Raw genomic sequence first — 21,450 nt, 5'->3', positions numbered from 1 at the left:
TGAATTCTAGCCTAGAGGAATGTAGTTTAGTAGTAGTATTCATAATTTAGTAAGGTTGATGAATGGAATAGTGAAATAATTGAGACAAGAGTCTGAGGCAATTTATCCAAAAACGGATAAGTATTTTATAGGTAATATGGGTTGTTATCAAATATCAATGAGTATGTGTTGACGTTTGAAAATTATAGAACATAGAAAGGTACAGGCCTTTCGGCCCACTATGTTGTGCCGAACCTTTACCCGAAATCGAAGGTCTATCTAACCTCAACCCTGACCTTATACTGTCATCCATATGCCTATCTATTGACGCTTAAATGCTCCTAATGAGGCCAAATCCACTACCCTCTCCGGCAATGCATTCCACGCCCCTACCGCACTCCTGAGTAAAGAACCTACCTCAGACGTCTCCCCTATATCTAACTCCTCTCACTTTTAAAACTATCCCCCTTCGTAATAGCTACCTCCATCCTAGGAAAAAGTTTGGTTATCCACTCTATATATTACCTCTGATCATTTTGTAAACTTCTATCAAGTCACCTCTCATCCTTCGTCGTTCTAAAGAGAAAAGTCCCAGCCCCCTCAACCTTTCCCCCTAACACCTTCCCTCCATTCCAGGCAGCATCCTGGTAAATCTCCTCTGCACCTTTTCCAATGCTTCCATCTCTTTCCTGCAATGAGGCAACCAGAATTGGACACAATACTTGAGCATGATTTCATGGCTCTTGAACTCCATCCCTCAATTATTGAAAGCTAACACACCATGTGCCACCTTAACAACTCTATCCACTTGGGTGGCAGCTTTCAAGGAACTGTGGACATGAGCCCCGAGATCCTCCTGCTCCTCGTCACTGTCAAGAATCTTTCCGTTTGCCCTGTATTCTGCTTTCAAATTTGTTCTCCAAAATGAATCACCTCACACTTCTCAGGGTTAAACTCCATCTGCCACTTCTCAGCCCAGCTCTACATCCTATCAATGTCCCTTTGTAACCAAGACCAGCCCTCTGCGCTATTGACAACTCGACCCACCTTCGTATTGTCCACGAACTTACTAATCCACCCTTCCACTCTCTCATCCAAATCATTTACAAAAATCACAAATAGAAGAGGACCCAGAACAGATCTTTATGGTACACAACTTGTAACTGAGCACCATGTTGAGTATTTTCCATCTGCTACCACCCTTTGTCGTCAAAGAGTCAGCCAGTTCTGAATCCAGTCTGCTAAATTTCTCCTGTCCCATGCTTCCTTACTTTCTGCATGAGCCTATCATGGGGAACCTTATCAAACGCCTTACTTAAATCCATGAATACTTCATCCACGTGTTTAGTCACGTCCTCAAAGAATTCAGTAAGGTTTGTGAGGCATGATCTACCCCTCACAAATCCATGCTGATTATATTTAATTGTGCCATAATATGAGGGAAATGATAGTGTGAAAATAATCCTGGTATTTGCAAAATTCTGCTATTATGTCAAACTAAATGTTCTGTAATTGTCTGTTGTTCAGGTTCAGAAGAATCACCAGAGCCACTTCCCATCCCCACACTGCTTCTGGGTTATGACAAAGACTTCCTGATGATCTCTCCTTTTGCACTGCCCTTTTGGGAGAAGCTGCTTCTGGAACCATATGGTTCTCAGCGTGATGTAGCCTACATTGTGGTCTGTCCAGAAAATGAGGCCTTGCTCACTGGAGCCAAAAATTTCTTCAGGGATCTTAGTGCTGTGTATGAGGTCAGAACAAATGCTTAACTGCATCAATAATATGTATGTAATTGTCTAATATTGCTATTACTGTGCAAAAAAAACTTCGAAGATTGTAAGAATTTTAATCGTTACAAATAAATTAATATCGTTATTTAGTTTTTCAGTATTACTGCAAAAAAAGTTAAATTATTGGTAATGCAACATGGCTAATTCGCTATTTTGGGCTTTCAGAAACTTTTGGTGTATTTCACTTGAAGTAATCTTCAGTATTTCAAAATAAAACTGAGCAACTGTAATTTGAACCAAGACTAAATGGGGAATGCAGTTTTTTATATAGTAGATTGAGTTGCTCAGATTAAACCTGTGGATAATTTTTTAAAAATTGTTGCAAGCAGACCTGTGTGAAATTTCCAAATTCATTAGAGTTCCAGATTAGATGCTTCAAACTTTTATGCTCCCAGGGGAGGGAGGAAGGAAGAACAAACTCTCTTTTTACTGTTAACCCACCCCTTTGTGGTTTGTAACAAGGTTACTTTAAAAAGGATTGCTTCCCTTTCTCCCAGATCCAAATGTCCCCCTTTGCTTTAAAAGGAGCATATTTAACCAGGCTCATTGAATTAACAAAGTGTATTTGCTATACATGTGAGGAGAATCAGCAACACACGCACAATTGGATTAGAAATGAGATGAGTTAAAACGAGATTTTTTTTATACCAAAGATTCATCTCTGAATCTTCTGTCAAGAGTGAATTTTTGAGCTTTGCGGCTGTTGTCATGGAAGCTGCTGGTGACATTGATGATATCATGATCCATAGTCTTGGAGATTATTTCAGTTTCTGTTGTCTTGGATACCTTTGGATCGTGAATGAAATTCAGCATTTGAGTCTTTCATTGTTCTGTTACTTCTTTTAAAATTGGTTTGAGTTAGAGGTGGTCTCTACTGGCATCACAGTGGTAACTAAGGGCTAGTTCTTCACCTGTGATCCTCACAGAATGCTAGTTTTGTCATCCTCTTGAAAGCAGAACATTTTGTAATTTTTTAAAAAAATGTCAACAAATACTTTGAGGTTCTGAACCATTTTCATAAAATATAATCAACATACATGATTAAACAGGAGTAGGTTTTTTATAGATGTACAAAGGATAGAAGTTAACATTTTATCACTTGTATGTATTAAGAGCTAAGTTAGATTGTGTATGGATGATGCAGGGTATTGGCTTGTAGAATTTTAAGTACACTTAGAACTTCAGGAAATGCAGGAGTGGCTACAGTTTTTGGTAATTATTCTTTCCCATTTAATCAAAAATTCTCTTAGTATTTGCATATTGACTTGGATTTTTTTTGTTGTAACAGACATGCAGACTTGGCGAGCATAGACCTATCTGCAAAGTATTGAGAGATGGCATTATGCGGGTTGGTAAGAGTTCTGCAAAAAAGCTGGCAGATGAATCTGTTGACGAATGGTTCTCTCAAGCTTGGGTTAGTGATGAAAATGACAATCTTGCCAAGTTAAAGCTATATGCTCAAGTCTGCCGCCATCACTTGGGTAAGTAAAATAATTGATATCAATGCTTTTGAAAAGAATGAGCAATATGTTCTCATTAAAGGTCAACTTTGTTCTTGAGTTGATTGATTTTATTTATAGTTTTACTGTAGGATATTAAGTTGTATAGTACGGACATCGATTTGGTTTTAAGCTTTTTATTACTTAAGTGCAATTTATGTACATGTTTATATAACAAATACTGCTGAAAACCGATTTGAACTTAGTCCTTCAAATTCTGTAATTTTTATCTTTTATCCCTTTTCATCCAGCCCCTTACCTGGCTACACTTCAGCTGGACAACAACTTGCTGATTCCACCTAAACACCAACCGACATCATCTAGTACCCAGGGGCAGACAACAACTGGAAGCAGTGGGCCACTGCTGGGAACAGGGGTTACTTCCACACCAGTGACAACTGGCACCACAGCTACGTCCACAACTAGCACTGGCAGTAACAGTGCAACAGCTGGCAGCACTGCTGTTGGAAGTGGGTCAACAGGTACCTGCTCCACTTCTACTACCTCCACTGCCACCACAACAACTACCCCCATTTTGCATCAAACAGGTACATCCTCTTCAGGATTTGGTGGAACTGTTGGGGCTACACAAGTGCAGAGTGGCAGCTCAGGCACCACTACTGAGAGACCTCCAGCAAGTACACCCAGTGGAAGTGGAGATTCAGATGCCCAGATTTCTGCACAGCAGCAAGAAGTGCAAGAGAGGTAAGTGTGATGTAAAGTACATATTAGTAACAAATGAATTTGTTTATAGGGATTTGTACACATTATAACCCCAGTTAAGAGCTTCTATGATTACTCAGTGGGATTTGTTAACAAGCAGCCTGAAGACCTGTATATTCACAGCAATGTGAAGTATTTGAACTATGCTAGTTGGCTTACCTGGTGTATGCATGATGTAAAATTTGAATAAATAGTACATAGAAATGTGTAGTTTCACATCGCTGAACATATACTTTCAAAATTTGGCAGCTGCTGAAAGTTTTTCAGTGGTTAGTTATTAATCTGTTAGATACACTTAACAAAACTATATAGTAGCAAATTGATTGTCAAGTATTTAATTCATCTTTGAAAAAACTTCCAATCCTTCAATTGAGAATTTTATTAACTCCCTTCAAAGGGAAATACATTCAATCACATACTGAGACACTGGGAAATGGAGGACAGGACAAGACCAGGCAACAGCAATCAATTGAAGAGCAGGTTGCATCTACTTGCTCGCAGTAATGCTGTGGGAGACTACTATTAATAGAATTATTGATTTTGAAGTGTGCCTTTTCACTTTAGACAGAATGTTATGTTAAAATATGTGTTATCATAAATTAATTGAGCAATTGTTTGACAGTCGTTTTGCATTATATATTCTTCTATTATAGTATTACGGAAAGAGAGCGGATAGGGATTCCTACTGAAGCTGAGTCAGCTGACAGCAATGCATATCCACCAGCTGTCATCATTTATCTTGTTGATCCTTTTACGTATTCCTCAGAAGAGGAGTCATCTTTTACAAGTGGATGGCTGTTAGGCCTGTTAAGGTGCTATATGGAGATGCTAGATAATCTACCAGAGCATATGAGGAATGCATTCACTGTCCAGGTAAATTGAAATTTAACTTTTTCAATATCTATTGTATGTCAATTTTTACAACTTGCTGAATGGTCTGTAGCACTTCAATTTTTGTTTTCATTGAATACTCCATCATGGATTAATACAGAACATTGGAATGGCTAACCTTCTTGCAAAGCATTCAAGTTGTAAATGAGCATGCTTCCAGCAATTTGAAATCTTCCATAATTTAAAGTTGTTACCTCGCAATGTGATACATAAAAGCGTAAAACTTCTGTTTCATTTCAGATTGTGCCTTGCCAGTACCTACTACAACCAGTGAAAGATGATCACACTTTCTATATCCAGCACTTAAAATCACTGGCATTCTCGGTTTACACTCAATGCAGACGGCCGCTTCCCACACAGATCCACATTAAATCACTAACTGGCTTTGGTCCTGCTTCAACAATAGATATGACCCTTAAGCATTCAGAGGTGCGTATTAGTTTTAACTTCTGTTCCTGTTTACCGTTCTTGCACTAATTATTGCACATCACCAGTCTTATTGTCCACTGTATGCTCTTTGAGTAAAATTCTTTGAGTAAAAGATCAGGTGTATACCAGTTATAAGAATGTTAGTTATTCTAACCTTGTGACAACTTGATGTAGAGTTTGTTTCCATTTACGTACTGTCTTGATGTCTGCTTGTGTTTCATACTATTTGAAATGCAAGAGAAATCATTATTTATTAACTGTTTCATATTAAGTTCTGAACAGTTGTTGTTTCCTTCATTCTTTTAAATGTAATCTCAACTGATACAGAATACTTGTTAATTATCTCATTCCACCCTCATATGAAAGAATTATTTTGTTACGGTGCTGCGGAACCGGTTCTTGTCTGATAGTTTTGTAATCAGTGATGTGATTTCTTCTGCTGTAATCTTTGTTAAGAGAATGGTAAACCAGACAATTCATGTTCTCTTCTGATGTTGCTTTCACTGTTGAAATCTAATATGTACCTTCATTATTCCCCCCTCGTTGTGAAGAAACTAGCTGTCGCCCAATCTCCTGTCTAAAGTTACTCTTCCCTTAAATATAAAAAGGAGAAACACGTTTTCTTTGTATGCACTGTCAATTTTTTTTTTGAATTCCAGCGTCCCCATCCAATCCAAGTATATTCACCTCCTTATATCTTGGCACCGATTAAAGACAAACAGACAGAGCTAGGTGAGACATTTGGAGAAGCAAGCCAGAAGTACAATGTGCTCTTTGTTGGTTATTGTTTATCGCATGATCAGAGGTGGCTTCTAGCATCGTGTACTGACCTTCATGGGGAATTACTGGAGACTTGCATCCTGAACATTGATGTCCCAAACAGGTAAGAATTCAAGTTCAAATTGACTTTAAGAATCACTGTTTACTTCAAGTAGGTGAAAAGTAACCGCATGATAACAAGGTGTAGAGCAGGAAAGCTGAAGCTTCGGGCCGAGACCCTTCTCTAGACCCAAAACGTCAGCTTTCCTCCTTCTCTGATACTGCTTGACCTGCTCTGTTCATGCAGCTCTACACCTTGTTATCTCAGATTCTCCAGCATCTGCAGTTCCTACTATCTCTGCATAATGACAACATGTGCATTAGTCTTTTTATAAGACTCCTTCCTAAACTGACAAATGTTTACTTCAAATAATGTTGTTAAAACAATAATCAGCAGACATTATACATAAAACAACTGCAATATAATATATTCTGAACACTTAGCTCTGCAGGCAAAACTACGGATTAACTTAATATCTATCTTGGGGAAGATGTTAGAAAATATTCACAATATTCTGGAAAAATCACGATAATTGGGCAGAGTCTACATTTATTTCCGAAATGGGATGGTTTTTCATGAGTTTGTCGAGTTGTTTAGGAAGTAACATGCTTTACATGAAGCATTTGACAAGTTGTTATATCAAAGGTTATGGGAAATAAAATCTCAATATGTAGCAGATGGATTTTGGCATGGATGGAAGATTGGCCACAAACAGGACACAGTATATCTAAATGGGCCATTTGTCAGTTGATGCACTGTAACAGATGGTATGCCACAGGGCTTAGTTTTGGGACCTCAACATTTTGCAATCTATAAAAATGACTTGGATGAAGGGACTAAAGGTACGGCTGTTGAATTTGTTGCTGACGCAAGGATAAGTAGGAAATTCAGTTGTGAAGTGGAAGTTACTAGGCTTTAAAGAGATCTAAACAGGAGGAGTGAGCAGACAAAGGTCTGTCAAATGGGGAGTGTAATTTGAGAAAATGTGAAGTTGTCCATATTGGCAGAAAGAATAAAAACATGTTATCTAAGGTGACAGATTAGGGACCTCTGTGTTGAAATGATCAGCTCAGTTTTGATTTCATTGAATGGCGGAGCAGGCTAGAGGGGCCAGGTGATCCACTCCTCCTAATTTGTATGTTTGTTTATATGTGTTAGTTACCAATATAAATCTTGGAGTTTGGTTTTTATCACAACCAATTTTGTTCCTGAATAAGAAGCTTAAATATGGCACAAAAATGTAAGAGTTCTGGGGCTTATGTATCTAAACACAGTACTATTGGAGTTAGAATTTGTGCATCAGTCTCTTAAATTGTCCTATAAACGTTCTGTCATCTTTAGATTATGCAGTTTGTGTCAGAAGAAAATTAATCTGTATGCTCACCTTTATAAAGCAAAGCAGATGTTTGAATGTTTTTGATCTAACATGAGAATGGATGGTTTGATGATTGATCACTTTAGTGTGCAAGAATATGAAAATTAAAGGCCTTTTAAAGAGTGGGAGAATTTATTTATTTTTTTATTCTTGACAAGCTCAGTGAAAACTATACGTATTGTCAAGTTTTTAACCCTTTTCTAAAAATGATAAACAGGTACGGTTTCTGTGCTTAGTTTCACTTACTCAAAGAATGAATAGTGTGAATATATCTTTTGAAAGCAACTGTGGTGCATTCACTCTGAATTTTAATTCATGAGCATTTGGATCATTCCAGTCTGTGTAATAGCACATTATAATATTCGTGTCTGTGCATGCCAGCAGATGCAGAGAACAACCTAACTTTGCCAGAAATTGCAAGGTACACAGCTGAAACATTGAACTAATACAACATCATGTTTTCAGGTCAAGGAGAAGTAAAGTGCCTGCTCGTAAAATTGGCTTGCAAAAGCTATGGGAATGGTGTGTTGGAATTATGCAGATGACATCGCTGCCATGGAGAATTGTAATGGGGAGACTTGGGCGAGTAGGTCATGGAGAACTGAAAGGTAGGCAACTCTGCTTTAATTCAGAAATTATTTTTCACATGCCTTAAAACTTCAGAAAACAGTTTCAGAATCATTATCCATCCTTATTTCTTGCAGCACAATTGTAGCTGTCTTCAAATACGCTATCAATCAATTCATTTATTTGCGTTCCAGCATCAATTGAGTAATACAGCGTTATTTATCAGAGAGTCAAAAATGAAAATAAACTGTCCTGATATTTGATTTATTTTTTAAAGTTTAACAAAATATGAATAAAGTATTTGGCAAGTATATTCTTGCACTTCGCCATTACTGTACCTATTTGTGGATGGTCTCTTTAAACCAAGCTGTATTATCAAAGATGTTAAAAATAGATGTATCGAATTATTTGTTAGAATAGCAGTAAAGCATTCTTAAGTAAGGTGAACAACAACGTGAGCTGTAAAGGGACAATGACAGTGACAGTGTTGTGCAAATTGGAGATTTTTTTTCAAAATAGATGTTTTTGGTTCTATGAAGAGTACATTTCAGATAATCAGAAATATGCTTATTGCAATGATATGCCCATTCATTTTAGTGCAGAGTTATGCACCCTTAATTTTGCAATGTATGTACCCAAAGGGGAAACGCATACATTTTTCTAAAATACAAAAGTAGTTCACTGAGTTTGGCATATGTGTGGCAGTTTATGTAAACTTGTTTGCCAAATACACATCCTAAAGAAAATCTGTTTCCTTTTTCTACTTAATATAATTCATCTTTCTGCAGATTGGAGTATCCTAATTGGGCGCCGCTCACTGCAGTCTACCAGTAAGCAATTGAAGGAGACTTGCACAATGTGTGGTATATCTGCAGCAGATTCTCCCACAATTCTCAGTGCCTGCTTGGTTGCCCTGGAACCACAGGGTTCATTTGTTGTTATGCCTGGTATGGATTTTATTTTGAAAATAAATTTTAAATATTTACAATGATGTGTATTTTATAATAGTTTCAAAATAATTACCCAATTGGTATCTCATAAAGTTGAACTCCAATTGACAATTATTTTTATTTTGGGTCTTTAAGATGCTGTCACAATGGGTTCCGTGTTTGGACGTGGTACAGCTCTCAATTTGCAAACATCTCAGTTGAACACTCCACAAGATGCATCCTGTACGCACATTCTGGTTTTTCCAACATCTGCCGCTACAGTTGTTGCCAATACTGAAGCTTTGGAACCTCTTGGTAACCAAGGTCAGTAGGCTTATTTAGTGACTAATTTGAGGTTTTTAAAGCTGCAGAATGTGCAATTTCACCAAAACACGGTTAATTGGGAAGAAGCTGGTTGTAAGTAAGAAGTTTGATTACTATGAAAGGTAAAGAAAATGGATTTTTGTATCAAGATACATTCCTGTCAATTAGTGTAGATGCACTTTTCTGCTTAGTGTGAAGAATACTTTTTAACAAGGACTTGCATTTTCAGTGCCAGGCAGGTACACTTAAATTCAACATGAATTAATTTTATTGTGCTAAAACCCACCCATATTCAATGAAATATTAAAACAAAAATTTATAAACGTATCCTACTTGCCACAAACAGTCTGACCTAAAGCATGCTAAAATAATATTTGAGTAGCAGATACAGACAGAGTTTAAAAATTGTTTATTTTAGAACAAGGAACAATCAATAATTATTTGTTGTATCCAAATGTGCGATTTATTCAACAAAAGCAGTAGTCTGATCATGTGAAGCAACCATGGAAAATGCTGGAGAAATTTACTGAGTCTGGCAATATCTGTGGAGAGAGAAACAGATTACTTCTGAAGTAAGATTGGACTGCATATTAACTTTGTTTCTCTGTTCACAGGTGATGACAGACATGCTGAGTTTCTCCACCATGTTCTTTCTGTTTCAGATATTCAGCATTTTGCTTTTATTTAGCTTGATGTTGGGGCTGGTATTTTTTTTGTGGAGGGTACCATTTGTAGAACTCCAGTGACTTTCACAAAGCTCTGTCCATTCTAAGACAGTAGGCATACTTCTTTCCAGCAAAAGCTCAGATGATATGTTATAGAGAAATGCTTGTGTGCTGTTGGTGCAAATCCAAAATTCGAATGTTAATGCAATAGGTTGTAGCATATGACTGTTATCCCATTTTTGCGCTATATTCTAAAACATAATTGATCAACTTGTGTTTGGCCCAGGTCCCTCGGCAGTTGTGGTAGCTGAGATTTTTGAAAAATGTTCCAGCCATTAACTACTGAATGATCTACTTATTTTCTTGATAAGAGAGCTGTTCGCACCTCCAGTCTCTGTTGGGGTCTCCACAACATGGAATGTAGATTGGCTTATGGCTGCCAATGTCTTTTTTTTTGATTAAAAACTATCTTTTAAAGAAATGTTGAATCTTGGGAAACATGTTGAAATTGCAATTTATTATTTCTAAACAAGAGCCATAAAACGTTAAAAAAAACAAAGAAGTTATGCTAAACTTTATAAATCACGTTCGGCCTCAACCAGAGTATTGTGAATAATTCAGGCCGCCACACATCTGTAAAATGCAAACATTTTTAGAAAGAGATGGGAGGGTTAGTGTGTGGTGGTAGTGATGGTTGTAAGCGGGGTGATAAGTGGCTTGGGTTTGGATCTGGGATTGGAGAACCAAGAAGGTACCAAGAGTGATGATTATCTGTTGTTTGGGAAAATTTGATAAGTTAGATATTCATCTTATAACACAAACGGTTGAGAATTGGCCAATGTGATATTTTAAAGGTGATGGGAGGATTTGATAGAGAAACAAGTATTAACTTTAACAAGATGTCAATAACCAAAGGTCATAAATTTGACATAATTGCCAAAAGATCTAAAAGGAAAATAAGGAACGTTTTTTTCAGGGAATTGTAAGGATCTGGAATGGTCTATCTGAAAAGGCAATGGAAGCTGATTCCACGAATAGGTTTTAACAATAGATTTAATAAGGACAAAAGCCATGGATATTGAACTCAGCACGATTGCTCTTTTAAAGAGCCAGTCAGAGGTTTCTGCCTGGGCTTTAAGCCTCTGGTTATAGTTCTAGAATTATTTTAACCCCATAATTGCATGGAATCTGGGGAAAGCGGTTGTTGGGCACTGATTTGCGAACTACCCTTACCCATTATTGCTCACACTGTAGACTTTCTGATGTTGTATCCACCCATGAAGAGATATTTAGAAGCTGAGCACATGCATACAGATACAGAGCCATGGCTAGTCAACAGTTGTGGACCCCTCTACAATTAATACAGCACAACATTTGCACAACATCGTGGGCTGAAGGGCCTGTTCTGTGCTGTACTGTTCTATGTTCTATACCCTGGGAAGTTCAATATAATGATAACAAGGATTGTATGAAATACTGTTTTTAAAATATTTGTTCAGAAAGTCAAGCATGCAATATTGATCAGTAATTTGGCTTTAAAAATGTGATTTCATGTCTTCTTGCATTTATTTTATTTGCTGTGGTGTTTATTTTATTTCTGTTATCATAAACAGATGGTATAGGAATTTTGGAAGAAGATATTTTTGCAGAAGATTTTGACAATGACATTCGGATTCTGATCACTGGTAATCTTCATCCATCTCCCACTTCTTCTCCTGTACTGTCTCCTGGTTCACCTACTGGCACAGGAGCAGGCTCTCATTTTCAACACAGCAGTGAAGGTGGCAGGGTAAGGTGATAATCGCAAAAGCAGATTTTTAATGGAGAAATGTTCGTAGCTTTTACATTCAAAATTGAATCTCCTTTCAGGTCAGCTTAATGGATGTGTGGATTGCTTCAAGTTTCTTAGAAAATTTTGTGCCCTCTGTGACAGGCAGGTTTTTAGTGTTTTGTGTATACAAGTTTAATACTTGAGTCAATAAAATGTGAGGCTGGATGAACACAGCAGGCCAAGCAGCATCTCAGGAGCACAAAAGCTGACGTTTCGGGCCTAGACCCTTCATCAGAGAGGGGGATGGGGGGAGGGAACTGGAATAAATAGGGAGAGAGGGGGAGGCGGACCGAAGATGGAGAGTAAAGAAGATAGGTGGAGAGGGTGTAGGTGGGGAGGTAGGGAGGGGATAGGTCAGTCCAGGGAAGACGGACAGGTCAAGGAGGTGGGATGAGGTTAGTAGGTAGCTGGGGGTGCGGCTTGGGGTGGGAGGAAGGGATGGGTGAGAGGAAGAACCGGTTAGGGAGGCAGAGACAGGTTGGACTGGTTTTGGGATGCAGTGGGTGGGGGGGAAGAGCTGGGCTGGTTGTGTGGTGCAGTGGGGGGAGGGGACCACACAACCAGCCCAGCTCTTCCCCCCCACCCACTGCATCCCAAAACCAGTCCAACCTGTCTCTGCCTCCCTAACCGGTTCTTCCTCTCACCCATCCCTTCCTCCCACCCCAAGCCGCACCCCCAGCTACCTACTAACCTCATCCCACCTCCTTGACCTGTCCGTCTTCCCTGGACTGACCTATCCCCTCCCTACCTCCCCACCTACACCCTCTCCACCTATCTTCTTTACTCTCCATCTTCGGTCTGCCTCCCCCTCTCTCCCTATTTATTCCAGTTCCCTCCCCCCATCCCCCTCTCTGATGAAGGGTCTAGGCCCGAAACGTCAGCTTTTGTGCTCCTGAGATGCTGCTTGGCCTGCTGTGTTCATCCAGCCTCACATTTTATTATCTTGGAATCTCCAGCATCTGCAGTTCCCATTATCTCTAATACTTGAGTCACTTTTGTTAGGTTTTGAATGGTTTGGTATGCTACTCAACTGTTTCAGATTTTGGAAGTGACTCTGAAATCTTGGCATGCTTAGGTTGGCATTACTCAATCATGTTATCTTGCAGTCGTAAAATGGATATTCCAAACAATTTGTTCAAGATGAGAGAGTTTGAGATCTGTGAAGGACAAGGATAAATAATCTGAAGTATCAGAGATAATGGGAACTGCAGATGCTGGAGAATTCCAAGATAATAAAATGTGAGGCTGGATGACCACAGCAGGCCAAGCAGCATCTCAGGAGCACAAAAGCTGACGTTTCGGGCCTAGACCCTTCATCAGATGAAGGGTCTAGGCCCGAAACGTCAGCTTTTGTGCTCCTGAGATGCTGCTTGGCCTGCTGTGTTCATCCAGCCTCACATTTTATCATCTAATAATCTGAAGTACTTGGTTTTTGTTTTCAACCTGTGTTGCCCAGTTAATTATTGAATTTTTATCATTTGCCATAAAATATTGTCAATACTATAAATCGCAACTCCTACAAAGAGTACAAATGACAAATTTGCATTTCAAATTTGATTTATGATGTGCCATTTAGTTAGGTGCACAATGTAAATTTTTAGATCTCCATCCCCTCAAACAATGAATAAACCCCAAATAACACATTCTGCATAAAAATTTAAATATTCACAGAGTCTGCTATTTGTTTGTTCCTAATTTTTCTCTGTTCCTTATACTTTGTAGGTTTAAAGGTACATTTTAGCAGTTGAAATAACCAATTAGGGATAGATGTAAAGCCAGACTGGCAGAAGTGTGGATGATGTAATTTCTGAATAATACAGGCTGCTTTTAACTTGAGTTTTTTTTAACTTAACCTTGGAACAAAAGTTTTTGTTTAAATCATTGCATAGATTTGGCAGAGCATGTTCCATGGACCGCTTTCCTTATTTGGGGGTACTAAAACAACAAAATGGGCCAAAATGTGCTTTTAGTTGCCTCATTCCTTCCTAATATGTTTTGTTTTTAAAACATTTATTTCTAAATGTATCATTCAACTTTTCCAGCTGGCTCCTTGAGACAGTTTAAATTCTGATATTGTTTGAATCCACATAAAATCAATCAATATTTCCAAAAATGTTGTGCCTTTTCAGGTGATGAAATTTGAACAATGAACTTTTTTTCCCTGAAGCAACGCCACCAGCTGGTAGAGTGAAATAAGTGCAACAATAGCAGATAACATATTTAAAGAAAAGAGATCTTGATTTTGGAAAAACTTGGATTAGAAGTTATTCTGCTGGTGCCCAGGCCACAATTCTGCTCCTCTTAAGTTAATTTTTTAGAATAATTTAATATTTAGAACATTATCTCCCTTAGTGAACTGTAAGCAACTGTAAGCTAACATGAAGCACTATCTTTTGTATGCTGATCTTGGATCAAATGATAATACAGTATTAAATCCAGTTTAGAAGATCCTTTAAATATTAACCTTCTAGGCCAAATATAAGGTCGACAAAATAAGAAAAGCTACAAATGCATAACATTTGAATCCAGCGGCAGTGGAGGAATTATATAAACCTGTCCTGCCATCTTCAGGGATCTATGGACAAACACTTTAAAATCCCTCGGTTCTTCTGACCTTCCTACTGCCGTTCGTAAAGTACTTGTCACTTCACTTTTCAGGGTTAAATTCCATCTGCCATGTTTACATGATCTTTGAGCAGACCACTTGGTACTTTTTGTCCCAACCTTTCTTCGTTTATAAAAAAAGGGCAAAGTACACTTCTTAAAGCCATAATATTGTCAGAACAGTTATCTTGGCATTCTGAAAACTTCTAGGCCAGGTCAAATATCTTGGTTGAGTGTCAGATTCTTCCATGTACTTTCTTCTCTTGCAAATACAAAACACGGCTTTGTTCATCAGTTAAATCCTGTGGACTGACTGTGATCTTATCCTGAAGTTGTGGGAAAGAGAATGGCCTTGGAGTGCACAAACCTGATTATTGTCAGTGTAAATTCCCTTCCAAGAACTTGGGAGTAGTTAATATTTCTTGCAACAAATACTTTTGCCTGAGAGTGATACCAAATTAAATCAAGTTTATTTTTGTGAGTAATTACTAATGAATAATCTATTTTCTCAATTAAAATGCACCACTTTCAATTTCATTAAAGAATTAAACAGATAAATCAGTCTATTGAATTGTATTTTATTTTTAGTGCAAAACCTTTAAAAATAATTCAGTGCTTAGAAACTAAGTAGTCTGTCTAATTTCTACAGGTTAATCTTTTAATTTATGCTGCCATCTTAACTGTAGGGCTGCATTTTGCCTTGACATTTACTATGGCTTGAGTTTTTGAAAAAAACAAAGGATGTAGTTGAAGTTCCCTATTTTATTGTCAGTGAAACATTATGAAATATGTTTCTGCCTTTTTAAAAGGCAATCTGCAAAAAGGACACACCTCAATTAATGAACAATGGAATCTCGAGTCTGTCCCAAGCAAATCAATAACAGGAGTGAGCATTAGAAAATGAAAACAGTTACATTTCTTTTTGAATCACAATAAGAGGGTCTAAAGGGAAAAAGAATCCATAGCACGTGTAGACATCAGTGAAACATGTTTAACGCATGTCAAGAATCTCTGATTTAAAGTATTAACAATACATGATCTATTTCAAAAGTTCCATAAAGTAAACAATGTGGGAAACTGGATAGTAGCAAGTAAATTCAGTATCAAGTTGGACTACATAGCAAATCATCAACAGTGCTGCTGAAATAATCAGGTATTTTGCAGGATGCCTGGTGATGCCCAACTGAAAAGCATAGAGATTGCCCTGTTAATTTTAAGCTGTTTCTTACAAGGTGTTGCAAATCATCTTTGGGATTCTGAGTAGGTGGCTAAACTTTATTTGTGGAGTGAACTTGATAAATATTATCATGGCTCATTGGGGTAGTGCTTTGGAAATCAAGTCCGGTTATTGCTGAAGTTAACACCAGTTAAAATTTTTAAAATAAAGTCTAAAAGATGTCCCAATTTACCTGATTTCGACTCAGGTTGCTGGGAAAACCACGTAGCAAGTTTATGGACTTAACAAGAATGACTGTTTATTAAGTAATGACACTCAAGCTTTAGGTGAATAGATACAAACCATCAGCACTACAAATTAAATTGCTGATCTCTTTATAAACTTTATAAGACTTGTATGTGCGCATACACACATTCTGTTTACATGTTAGTGAAGCTAGACCCCTTTTCTGTTTCAGAGAAAAGGAAGGTTTAAGGAGAGATTTATTGTTCACATTTTAATGTGTTTTGTACATATCAGTTGAGGAGACTTGGATTTAAAGTCCTTCACAAAGTAACTAGAGAGAATGAGAATTTTCTTCATAATGGGTTATAATCTGGATATACTGTTTGAAAGTACTGGAAACAGGTTAAATAGAAACTATCAAAATGGAATTTGGATAAATACACGCAAGGATAGTTTTGAAGGGCATAAAAGTTCTTGCGAGAGTTGATGAGTTGAATGACGACATTTTGTGCTGGACCAACTATGTATATATTTTTGCAGCATTCAGAGGCATATCTGCCTTGCTTTAGGAAATAGCACAGAATATGCAAATATTCTGAAGTTTGAATTGGGCGTGTTTTAAATTCTTGGATCGAACCTTCTGTGATGACTCTGTTGACTTGCTGTGTACCTTTTTTGTCCAATTCACTTCTCTTTGGCTGGAGGTGAATTAATCAGTTAGGGAAAGGATAGTTAAAAACTGCTTACAGTTTGGCCAGAACAAAGGATATAAATTTGAACAAGTGCAATAGTTAATCTCACTGGTTTGTCACTACTTTAGGTGAATTTTTTTGGAATTACTTGCTTCAGTCCGATGAGATCATGTGGAACGCTGTACTTTCTATATTGCCTCTGGTTCCAGTTGCAAGGACTCTCTGTTTTAAGTAGCATGTCAAAATACATTTATAGGTAGAAGATTCTGTGACATATTTATAAACAATTCCTACGCCTCTGTTCAACTTCAAAATGAACGTAAATTATTTAGTGAGAGAGATGATGGGAACTGCAAATGCTGGAGAATCTGAGATAACAAAGTGTGGAGCTGGAGAACATAGCAGGCCAAGCAGCATCTTAGCCCAAAAGCTGACGTTTCGGGCCTTTTAACATTTTTGGATCTAAATATACAGAAATAAATTGGTCATATAGTTGCCATTTCAGAACATCTGTATGCAACAATGGGGTTTCCGAGTGTTATAAAGTGGAGGTTGACCCCCCCCCCCCTCCCCCACCCCACCGAGATCCAAAACTGAAGCACCCAAAGAGGAACACTTCGTCCAATAATCTGTGTATACACGAAGGGGTGTAACCTGTATTTCCGCAACTTCTAGTGGTTAAATCAAATAAATCTCTGATATTCAATTTATAATCAAGTAACCGTTTATTTAGAAGAATCATAGACTAATACATTCGGCCTGTTACCTAACTCTAGCAGTGGAAAAAATTAACTAACTTATTAACATACAGAATAAATCCATTCTAAATACTAACTATTCTTGAATAACTCCAGATTCTAATAGTATGCTGTTCCAATAAATACAAGCCCCACTTGTATAACAAACAATCGAATTTGGTCTCTCGAAATGACATCCAGTTCATGTCTTCCGGAATGTTCTGTGTTCTCTGTCACTTCTTCTGTCAAGATTTTTTTCTCTGTTAATTCTGTCAGGAATCTTAGGAGTGCTGTGGTACTGTTGTGAATAGACATGCTGCTTTTTCTGAGCTGAGTTTTCAAGCAGAAAGCAGTTAGTTCTCCTGGCTGTGCCCAACTGCCCTTTCTTTTATACCCTTGATGACCTATCATTTTTTTACAATTGGATTGTCAAAACTATCAGATTCAAATTTGATAAGTTTTGGGATCTTGGTTCCTGGTTCAAATTCAGTCCAAAATTCAGAAACACACTGTCATGGCAAAAATGCTGCTTGATCCACTAACAGTATGACCTTTCCACACAAATGTTTCAATTTGGGTGTTCTGTGTATTTGGGTAATTGTAAACTGCTCACAGACATCTCCAAGCATGGAAAAGCACAATCTTTTAAAGGGATCATCCAATGCTTTCTGTGCCTCCTTCCCCACCCCCACTTTACAAACACCAATATTTTAAATATACCAAATTCTACTGTCCTGCCTGTCAGTCCACAAATACTGTACCCAACTTCACAACACTGGAAGTGAAAGCATTGTGATTATAAATTAAAAATAAATTATAAATCTTCTCAAAACTTGCTATTGTGATTATAAATTAAACACTGACTTGATGAAAATGCATGCCATGTTATATTCTGTTTGAAAGCGAAGCAAAGTACGCACCATTCAGTGCGATTCTGTTTTATTGCGGGTTATGTTATGGTTTTGTATGTTAAGTTACCCACGCTTTGCATAATGTGTCTTTTGTGCTGCACCTGCTCATGGGGGGAGAAAATCCATTAGAAGACTTTGTGACTAAATGCTAACAAATATCAAGAACAGAAGAATTTGCTCTATTTTCTGTTGTTCATTCATGATTCAGTTGGAGTGGGACACCATTTAGTGTCGTGCATAATGCATAAATTGGTTAATGGGTAAGGTGTTTAGCGAGCAAATAATCTAATGATTATCACCTCAAAAGTTGACTTCTTTTAAATATCTGCATTCTTTCAGGGCCAAGGAGGTGAACGACTCCTCTCCACAGAAGCTCATGAGGAAGTGGCGAATGTATTGCAGCAACCGCTTGCTCTTGGATATTTTGTGTCAACTGCCAAAGCTGAGAATCTTCCTCAGTGGTTCTGGTCTGCCTGTCCCCATGCCCAAAATCAGTGCCCATTGTTTCTAAAGGTGAGTGCTGTTTCTTCAAATGTTAAGATTTGTCAATCATCATTTGAAGTGTCTGTCTATTTTTAATGTTTGCCATGAAGTTTGCCAAGACTGTTAAAATGCATACATGGAGGTAGTTTCAGGCAAATCTAATAGTGAAACATACATTTGTTTCCATTTTTTAGAATCAGTCTCATGTATTTAATATTCTGCTGTCATAAACCTGTGCTGTTGAGTATTTGCAGAAACATTTATATGCAGCAAATAGAAAATTAATGATATTATGTTCACTTGCTGGCCCCTCCTCCATCAATTATCCTTCTGCTGAAGGAACAGTTAAAGATCCTTTTGCACTCCCTTCATCCACATTCTCTGGAGCAGATCTGTACTTGTTGCCAGAGTAAAGTAGCACTGAAATGACTTTGCGCAGTAAATAAATCTTTTGTACCTTAGCTGTTTCACAGTGTAAAACTTCTATAGCAAGAAACACCCCAAAACAGAATTAAAATTGGCTGGCAATGGAGTTTGAAAAAAGTCTATGGTGTTCCACATTGTTTCAAAAATTGTTTATAGTTATTGTGGTAAAATTGATTAATCTGTTACTGTATTCCTTTTTATTGTAGGCTTCTTTACATCACCATGTCTCCTTGGCACAATCTGATGAACTACTTCCTGGCAAACACACTCATCCTCACCCGCTGGATTCCAATAGAACTTCAGATGTTTTGAGGTTTGTCATAACTATCTGTCACCTACTCTTTAACAAAACCGTTTTATTACTCAAATGAATATTAATACACTGGTTCTTCCTTTTCCAGATTTGTACTGGAACAGTATAATGCCTTATCATGGCTCAACTGCAACCCTGCCACACAAGATCGCCAGTCCTGTCTACCCGTCCACTTTGTGGTGCTTACTCAAATGTACAATGCCATTATGAATTTACTTTGAAACTAGGAATCGTGTTATACACGGACCTAATCCCTTTCCCTGACCAATAATATGCATCATCAGCTGTACATCAATGACATGAAGACCTTGCAAGGGGAAATATCAGAATTTGAGCAAGTATCATTTCCAAGAGAATTGAATTCACTCCATCTAACTTTCTCAAATGTGTGAGCGTTAACCTGCAAAGAACTTTTCTTGGATATTGGTGCATCAGCGGCATATGTTGTAAAGCTCTTCCACATCAGTAACTTTTTTGGAATTCTTATGTTACAGCTTCTGAAACAATACTTGTCATCATTGCTACAACACAGAATTTATTTTTCATGATAAATTGTACATTCTTTTAAAAAAAACACAGTATTGTGAAATTGAAGAAAATATAGTGGAGAATATCAACTAGCTAGTGCTTGTAAATGATATTTTATTGTGCATTTGAGTCACCGTTGGTGGCTTCCTTTGTATTGTAGATATAAACCAGATATATCAAAAGTTTGTATCTATTGTGTACAGTGTAAAATTGACAAATTGCAGTACTATTTTTTCTTAATCAGAAAAATTTCACAAGGTCTTTTGAAGAGGAAAATCAAGATTGTAAAATTGTACAAAAAGTTAACTTGGTGAGAATTGTAAGTAGAAGTTTGTAATTTTTCCATTTTATTGTCATTCTCCCTCCCAGAATTCATCAGCTATAGATGAAAGTGGGTTGTTTCGATTTCAAGGCCATTTTTATCTAGGACTTTACTGATGAAGATAAATACTCATCTTCATATTTTTGGAGGTGCAAACTCAGACCTCTGTCATTTTATTTAAGATTTAAGTTAAAAGATTCTGGTGAAGTAATATTTATAGGTTTTTGTGCAAAAAAATAAATAAATGGCAATAGATAAAATCCTATATTATGTACTTCAATGTGAGAAAGTTGTATGTATATTTCACATGGATATGCATATTTTAGTTGTGGATTTTTAAAAATTTGAGCATACAAGCCCCAGTTGAACAACAGAATCCCTTTGCAGAAGATTTTCATTTTTCTTCTGTTAGAACACATTCAAAGTTCATAAATGGCATACCAGTTTGTCTTGTGATAACCTGGATTTGCTAGCATGCTTGTATGTATATTTCAGAACATTTTTAAATGTAAAAGCTGTACATTTCACGCCAATATGAAGTTTTTTCTTCTGAGCATTTTGCTGTGGGCTTCTTTTATATAAAATAAAATAAGTGAAGTTCATTTTAATTCTGTATTGCTGAAACAAATACACTAAAAGCGAGTTTGATAAACCTGCAGGCATTTTAATGTCATTCATATATCTTGTGGATGAGAGCTATACTTTTACACACTTTTTTAGATTAATAAATTATTAAATTATCGAAATACAATCTCCGGGTACATTTCCTTATAGAAACTTTTGTAGCAAGCTACAGTAAAGATTGCATGATTCGAGGATACTTTGTGTACATTGGAAACTTCATATTGTTCTGTAAGATAAATCTATCACTGGAAACAACAAAGAAAATCCTTTCTTGACTTTTGTGACCTGAGGGTTTTTGTTTCGATTATGGGGTTAGTACCTTTGTGCTCTGTAGTTGAATACTTTAATTAATTAGATTGCTGTCCTAGTTTTAGCTAATTATGCAGACTATTCAAAAATGGTAGGATAGTGAAAAAGCTATTTTAAAAGATGATCACTTTATTAATTCAGCATGATACAGAGGTTTTTCAAAAAAAACCTTAGAACACATGGAAGAAAAATATGTTGCAGCAGCAGTCTTTTCTCCAGCAGCCTTTATTTACTCATTCATCCCCAGTGAACTTTCTGTACGGTTTCAGTAGAATGA

General features: G+C 37.2%; 1 protein-coding gene across 2 annotated transcripts in view; it reads left to right on the top strand.

Moving 5' to 3' along the window:
• The window catches only part of LOC125464043 (mediator of RNA polymerase II transcription subunit 13-like), a 208,633-nt gene extending 187,626 nt beyond the window's left edge, over positions 1-21,007 (top strand). For both annotated transcript variants that reach the window (XM_048556028.2, XM_048556027.2), the window contains exons 19-31: positions 1,507-1,730; positions 3,058-3,250; positions 3,520-3,973; positions 4,645-4,864; positions 5,123-5,311; positions 5,971-6,194; positions 7,972-8,114; positions 8,862-9,020; positions 9,159-9,326; positions 11,605-11,780; positions 18,508-18,681; positions 19,284-19,390; positions 19,479-21,007. In XM_048556028.2, the coding sequence (XP_048411985.1) occupies positions 1,507-1,730; positions 3,058-3,250; positions 3,520-3,973; positions 4,645-4,864; positions 5,123-5,311; positions 5,971-6,194; positions 7,972-8,114; positions 8,862-9,020; positions 9,159-9,326; positions 11,605-11,780; positions 18,508-18,681; positions 19,284-19,390; positions 19,479-19,611 (2,564 nt within the window). In that variant the 3' untranslated portion in view covers positions 19,612-21,007. The remainder of the gene's footprint in view (positions 1-1,506; positions 1,731-3,057; positions 3,251-3,519; positions 3,974-4,644; positions 4,865-5,122; positions 5,312-5,970; positions 6,195-7,971; positions 8,115-8,861; positions 9,021-9,158; positions 9,327-11,604; positions 11,781-18,507; positions 18,682-19,283; positions 19,391-19,478) is intronic.
• The last annotated feature ends 443 nt before the right edge of the window (positions 21,008-21,450 follow it).

Source organism: Stegostoma tigrinum, chromosome 26 (assembly GCF_030684315.1).
Source record: "Stegostoma tigrinum isolate sSteTig4 chromosome 26, sSteTig4.hap1, whole genome shotgun sequence".
NCBI lineage: Eukaryota > Metazoa > Chordata > Chondrichthyes > Orectolobiformes > Stegostomatidae > Stegostoma > Stegostoma tigrinum.
This window is presented reverse-complemented; position numbering and strand designations above follow the sequence as displayed.